The 7,449-nt window shown below is 40.1% G+C and overlaps 1 protein-coding gene across 1 annotated transcript; it reads left to right on the forward strand.

Moving 5' to 3' along the window:
* Positions 1-5,145: 5,145 nt before the first annotated feature.
* On the forward strand, positions 5,146-6,747 carry LOC147863331 (uncharacterized). Its single transcript, XM_087321287.1, has one exon. It carries the CDS (start codon positions 5,161-5,163, stop codon positions 6,715-6,717), a length of 1,557 nt encoding a protein of 518 aa, XP_087177413.1. The 5' UTR covers positions 5,146-5,160; the 3' UTR covers positions 6,718-6,747.
* Positions 6,748-7,449: the final 702 nt, after the last annotated feature.

The following is a 7,449-nucleotide window of genomic DNA, read 5'->3' on the forward strand; positions in this document are numbered from 1 at the left end:
TCACATATGCTGCATGTGATGTGTCTCCATGTATGTATGTATGTATGTAGGTAGGTAGGTAGGTATGATATGACTTATATGCATGCATGTATGTATGCTATGTTATGATAAGTCATGTATGTACATATGTAGCCTTGTAGGTATGTAGGTAGGTTGGTATGTATGATATGTGACTTATATACATGCATATAAGTCATATCATACATACATACATGGAGACTTATATGATATAGGTAGGTAGGTATGTATGGTATGACTTATATGCATGCATGTATGTATGCTATGTTATGATAAGTCATGTATGTACATATGTATGTATGTATGTATGTATGTATGTATGTATGTATGTATGTATGCATATAGGATGTAAGTAGGTAGGTATGTATGGTATGACTTATATGCATACATGCATGTATGCTATGTTATGATAAGTCATGTATGTACATATGTATGTATGTATGTATGTATGTATGTATGTATGTATATAGGATGTAAGTAGGTAGGTATGTATGGTATGACTTATATGCATGCTGATATAGCCCTCCAAGTGCCTCAAACACCTCATGGGAATGAACAAGATGACCCATGTAGTAGTGTGCGCAAGCGTCATAAGTGAACCTAGGCTTGTCTTAGTCAATAGAGGGAGGCATACCATAAATTTCAAAACTCTTGAAAGCATGTATGCTATGTTATGATAAGTCATGTATGTATGTCTATATGCAACGTGTCTATTTGCACCTAAATAAAAAATAGGGTTGGCGACAATTTACAATATTTTGAACCTCTATGTGATTGGCGGGGGAAACAACCATTTTGGCAGCTGAAAATGCCAATAAGGAGTGCCATAATTGGATGTCAAGAATGGAGTAGCTGTCCAGATACTAAGAAATTGACTCCCTTGAGCAATTTTAGCATCAGAATCTCCAACTATACCATCCCATTGACCTTTTTGTTGAGCGGCAAGCTCAACTGGAGCCGAATAGGCTGGATAAGCCTGAGATGGTGAGCGAGACGGATCGGTAAGTCGGTGAGCAACCGAGCCGGCAAGCAACAGAGCCGGTGAGTTGGGGAGCCGGTTAGTCGGATCCAATCGGTAACTAGGGATCGGCAATGGTTCGGTTTAGGCTTAGCCGGTTTGGCCTGATCCAAGCCAAACCGGCTAAGCCTAAACCGTTTACAGGATCTCAAACCTGAGCCGAGCCGAGCCGAGCCGGTTCACAAACCGGTTTAGGCTAAACCGGTTTATGCTAAACCGGTTTGTGAACCGGCTTGGTAAACGGCTTGTAAACCGGTTTCCAAACTGGCTTGGAAACCGGTTTAGAAACCTCCGTCTCTCTCTCTCTCTCCCTACCTCCCTCTCTCTCTCAGATGATCCCTCCCACTCTCTCTCACATCTGTGGTCTCGACTCTCTCTCCCTCTCCCTCTCTCTCCCCTCTATGTAAATCCTCTCTCTCTCCCCTCTATGTAGTTCCTCTCTCTCTCTCTCTCTCTCTCACGTCTATGGTCTCGACTCTCCCTCCCTCTCTCTCTCTCTCCCCTCTATGTAGTTCATCTCTCTCTCTGTCTCCCCTCTATGTAGTCTCTCTCTCTCTCCCCTCTATGTAGTTCCTCTCTCTCTCTCTCTCTCTCCCCTCTGTGTAGTCTCTCTCTCTCTCTCTCTCTCTCTCTCTCTCTCTCCCCTCTGTGTAGTCTCTCTGTCTCTCCCCTCGATGTAGTTCCTCTCTCTCTCTCTCTCTCTCCTTATATGTTGTCTCCCTCCCTCTCTCTCTCTCTCCTCGTTTGTGTAGTCTCTCTCTCTCTCTCTCTCCTTATATGTTGTCTCCCTCCCTCTGTCTCTCTCTCCTCGTCTATGTAGTTCTCCCTCCCTTTCTCTCTCTCTTTCCCCTTGTCTGTTGTCTCTCTCCCCCTCTCTAAAGTTTATAAACGGCTTAAACGGTTTATCCGGCTTAGCCGGCTTGAGCCGGTTTGGCGAGGCTCAAGCCAAGCCGAGCCGAGCTCAAACCGTTAAGGCAAGTTCAAGCCTAAACCGAGCCGAGCCGAGCTGCTAAGCCGTTAAGCCGTTTTCAAGCCGGCTAAGCCAAACGGTTTAGGCTTGAGCCGAGCCGTTGCCGATCCCTATCGGTAACCGGAAGCCTAGTATTAGTTTAGACTACTAGGCAGTTATAGTCTCGTAGTAAGTGTCAGATACTCGTGTGAGCATTGAAGTATGCGGTACTTCTGTCAGTCCCACGAGGAGTTGTATAAATAGTGCTACTGAGCACAGCTGTAGAAATATATAGTGTTTTTATCGTTTTTGAATATAGCTTTTACGTTCTGCTCTTTCTGTCTCTCCCGTGTACTCTATGTATTCTCTGATTTCTCCGTTTTCTAACGCTTCCGGAAGTAATCGTTTACATGGTATCAGAGCACGAGGGTTGAGAACCTCTACAACCGACAAACGCTTGAAAGCAAACCCTAACAGGTCGTAAGAACAGCAGACAGAGAAGTGATGGATAGAGGAATGACTAGCTCGCTCCTAGTGGAGAAACTCGATAGATCCAACTACGCATCTTGGTCGTACAAGATGCACTAGTACCTACTTGGGCATGGCTATTGGAGTTTCGTCGAAGGAACCAACGAAATAGCACCTGATGCGACACATAAGGATTTCCCAGTGTGGGAATAATCGGCAAGCAGAGTGATGTACTACTTCGCGTCCAGTGTCAAAGACCAGCTGCTGAGCCACATCCGAGACGCCAAGACACCGAAGGAGGCTTGGGGAAACCTGAAGAAGGTATTCGCAGTGAGCACTACAACCCAGAAGCTGCAACTCCGACAGGAGTTGAGCAATGTCCGACCATAGTTCCTAATATTCGCGTACGTCCAATTTATTGGACGTACGCGAACGTTTGCAAACGTACGCGCATGATACGCGATATTCGTTTGCCATTTTTTTTAAATTTTTTGGTTTTTTTAAAAAAAATTTTGGGGTTTTTTTTTGGGTGTTTTTTTTGGGGGTTTTTTTCTGATGCGTGCACACTGCAGCGTTAACGAGAGTCGAGAGTGAACAGTGAGAGTCGAGAGTGAACAGTGAGAGTCGAGAGTGAACAGTCGAGAGTCGAGACTGAGCAGTGAGTCGAGAGTGAACAGTGAACAGTCGAGAGTCGAGAGTCGAGACTGAGTCTGAGTCTGATTTTCTGAGAGTCTGAGTCTGAGAGCTAGAACTTAGAAGCAGAGGCACACAGAGAGAGATTTCTCTCAGCAGCGCAGCAGCAGCCACGGCCCACAGGTATGTACTATGTACTCCCACCTTCCCATTCGTCTGGACTCTGCACTTACTGAGCAATATGCTGTCACGTAAATTGTAAATTGTAATATGTATTTGCTTGCATGGGCGCTTTCATTGTATTAATTGTCTGTTGTAAATTGTAATTGCACGGTCGTGCCATATTGATAATAAAATCTGTCTTTTCAATTGTCTCTTTGTGTTCTTGAATTGTAAATTTGTATGTGCATTCTCTGTATATTAGGCACTGCACTCGACATTAAACCTAATTAAGAAAAGTCTTCAATCAACCACACAAAGCTTTACTTCTGATTTATAGGGTTAATCACAATTATAATTCCAAAAAACGTAAAAGCCCTATATGCCCATATGGAGGCTAATGCATTCGGTGATCATGCATTAGCCTTTATAATGTGGAAAACTATATGTAACTTGTAATTTTAGACTCTAGAGTGGTTGTCTTTAGATGTCTACTTCATTAAAGGAAGTCCTTAGCTAATGAATGCACATGTTTTTGTCTTTTCATCTCATCATGAGTCCTGTGCAATATGCTGTGCAATTTCTCCGAAATTGAGCAATATGCTGTGCAATTTCTCCGAAATTGAGCACTATGTTGTGCAATTTCTCCGAAATTGAGCAATATGCTGTGCAATTTCTCCGAAATTGAGCAATATGTTGTGCAATTTCTTCTTCATTTTACACAATCTAAGTGCAATTTCTCCGAAATTGTGCAATATGCTTTGCAATTTCTCCGAAACTGAGCAATATGCTGTGCAATTTCTTCTTCATTTTACACAATCTAAGTGGAGTCGTGGACTGAGGTGAAAAACAAAAAAATGCAAAGATGTGTATATATTGTTTGATCAAGTTGTTTTAAATTTACAAGTGTGTATATATTCTCTTAAAATGTGCAAGATGGCTCACTAAATTTTACAAACCATGAGGGAATGAAGTTTCCATTGTCTCAATTTTCAAAGCTATCTTCATTGCTTTTAAAAAATCATGTCATCTTTATTTCAAAGAAAGATCAAATAATAAGGCATGCATACTTTGATGTGTACATCTTCCGCTTCGCCTTAAGCTTTGGCAAAAGATGTTTTTGTGTATGTACTATGGACAATTTGTTTGCAAATCTCCTTGGAAGGACATGTTTGCAATTATCATACCAAACAAATTTCACCTTGTTCAAATGTTTTAATATTTGCATTCCAAGGTGAGAGAATCATTCTAAACTTTGAGAAGGAAAAGCACTTCAAAAGGATTGTAGTTTTATTAAATCAATGTAATTGTAGTTTTCTAATGTTTTTTTTTATATATTCATATCAATGTGATTGTAGATTTATTAACTCACTTACTAAATTGTTGATTTATAAATCAATGTGATTGTAGTATGGGCAAAGCAAAGAGCTTTTTATGGGACCACGTTATCGTCGTGAAGAGAAACGATAAAGGAATGCATATAAATGAATGCAAACATTGCAAGCACGTGTTTGCTGGTGGTCCACACCGAATCAAAGCCCATCTTTTGGGGCTAAAAGGACAAGGTGTGGATAAATGCCGCAAAGTCACTGGAGCAATAAAAGATGAGATAAAGAAATTGATATTGGATGTGGATGCTCATGAAAGTACTAATGCTAATGAAAATTCTATTGCAGAAAGTGAGAATAATGTCGATGTAAGTACATCTAATGCCAATGTTGTGCCACCTACTTGTGCATCTGTAGTTGACATGTCATCTTCATCATGTAAGAAGAGGACAATGGAGAATACTAGTGGATCCTTACAAATCTCTTGGCAAAAAAGTTTGAATAAGAATGCCGATGAATCAGTGAGAAGATTCTTTTTTGTAGAGGATATTCCACATCTTAAGGTTGATAGTACCTTTTTTCATGATATGGTTCAAGCAATTGCAAAGGCTGGTCCGTCATATAAACCACCAAGTTCTTTCCAATTGGGAAAGAGGCACTTAGATGAAGAAGTAAAAGTTGTTGAAGATAAACTTTCATGCATCAAAGAGAAATGGAAAATATATGGATGCACTATAGTGAGTGATGGTTGGTCAGATACTAGAAGTAGACCAATAATTAATGTTCTAGCTTCATCAATGTTTGGTTCAGTGTTTTTGAGGTCGGTGGATACAAGTGGAGAATGTAAAACGGGGGAGTATATCTTTAATATTCTAAAAGCTACCATTCTTGAAATTGGCCCAACAAATGTTGTGCAAGTATGCATGGATAATGCATCAAATTGTGTGGCAGCCGGACATATGATAGAGAAAGAGTGGCCCATGATATTTTTTACTCGATGCACATGTCATTGCCTTGATTTGTTGTTTGAGGATATAGGAAAATGTGCTTGGGTTAATGATGCTTTGAGATTAGGTATGAAGGTTACTACATTCATCACAAGAAAGCTATATGTGCTTGCAATGTTTCGCAAGTTTAGTAAAAAGGAATTGTTGAAGCCTTCTACTACAAGGTTTGCTTATAGTTTCATTGTGCTATCAAATTTGTTGGATGATAGAGTGTATAGTGGTTTAAGAAGAATGGTAGTTAGTGAAGAATGGTGCCAATGGAAGGGATCTAAAACTCAACATGCAGAAGAAGTAGTTTCGATAATATTGAATGCTTCCTTTTGGTCAAATGTAAAGATGATAGTGGAAATATGCTCACCAATTTTAAAAGTGTTGCGATTGGCGGATAGAGAAGGTGCAACAATGGGGTTGATATATGAATGTACACGAAGAATGATAGAAGAAATAAATAAAATGCAAGGAATCAATAACATGTTGCTTGATGAAATTAGAGGATTATGCATGGATAGATGCAAAATGTTACATTCACCATTACATGCAATTGGATACCTCTTACATCCAATTTGGTGGGAAAATTCTCAAGTTTTTGATAATGTGGTGAATGCTAGTTGGATAGACACCATTATGCGAAATGCAAATGGTGACATTAAGATGCAAGGTAATTTATTAGATGAGTATCATGCTTATAAAACTAAAGAGAAGGGTATTTTTCAACTTCCACCTTCAAATGATCCTACTAGAATGAAAGATGGTGTTAAGTGGTGGGAATTATTTGGAGGAGAAACCCCAAATTTAAGTAAACTTGCAATACGAGTGCTTTCTCAAGGTACTTGTGCATCTCCATGTGAGAGAAATTGGAGTACCTTTTCATTGATACACACTAAGAGGAGAAATAGGTTGAGTCATGATCATATAGAGAAGCTAGTATACTTGCATACAAACCATCGTCTATTAAAGAAAGTCAAAGAAAGAGATTCATGCCGTATAGAAGTGACTTTGGATATGATTAATAAAGAAGAAGATGATGATAGGCTTTTGGTATTGCAAAGTCAACATGCAACTATGGTTAATGAGGATTTTGACGAAGATGATGATGATGGGCAAGATGTTAACTTTGACAATGCACCTCAAGAGTAGAGAGGCGTGGATTAACAATTAGTACTATAAATTTAGAGGTTAGAGCTACTTTCTAGGTTAATGTTCATGTTTGAAGTTTTGAACTTTGGATAAATTTTGGTTCATGTTTAGAACTTTGGATGCTATTTTGTTAGTTTTCAATGAATTTAAGGTCTTGATTTTTGTCTATAAAAATCTTGATTATTTTCTATTTTTCATATTTTTTAAAAAAAATTTAGAGTAATAAAAATAAATATAAATATAAATATAGACGAATGGATTCCAATCATACTTGGAACCATTTCACGTATGAGTATGATACGAATATTCACGTATGAGTATGACACGTTTGAGACGTATGGCTAGAACTATGTGTCCGACAGAAGGACATGTCGGTGGCGGATTACACGGCCCGGATCAAAGAGATCTGTGACTCGCTTGCCTCTATCAATGTTACCGTAGAGGAAGACGAGATGGTACAGGTCTATCTTGGGGGCTTGGTGTCTAAGTTCAGAGCGTTCCGAACGGCGGTTTGTACGAGGGAGAATACGCCGTCACTCCTTGTAGAGGAGAACCACGCTGGTGCGTCAACTAGCGCACCCATTGAAAACCGAATGTTGTACACGGAAGCGGATCGGTCCCGTGGGTGTGGTGGAAGAGGCGGGTCGGCACACAATGGAAGCGGCCGGCAAGACTTGGAACAAAGGCACAGAGAATGTGCTGACAACAGTTCCGGACCCTCCGGGAGCAGGG

This window comes from Azolla caroliniana, unplaced genomic scaffold (assembly GCF_043228905.1).
Source record: "Azolla caroliniana isolate FFs.n. ecotype wild unplaced genomic scaffold, voAzoCaro1.0.p SCAF_6, whole genome shotgun sequence".
Taxonomy (NCBI): Eukaryota; Viridiplantae; Streptophyta; class Polypodiopsida; order Salviniales; family Salviniaceae; genus Azolla; species Azolla caroliniana.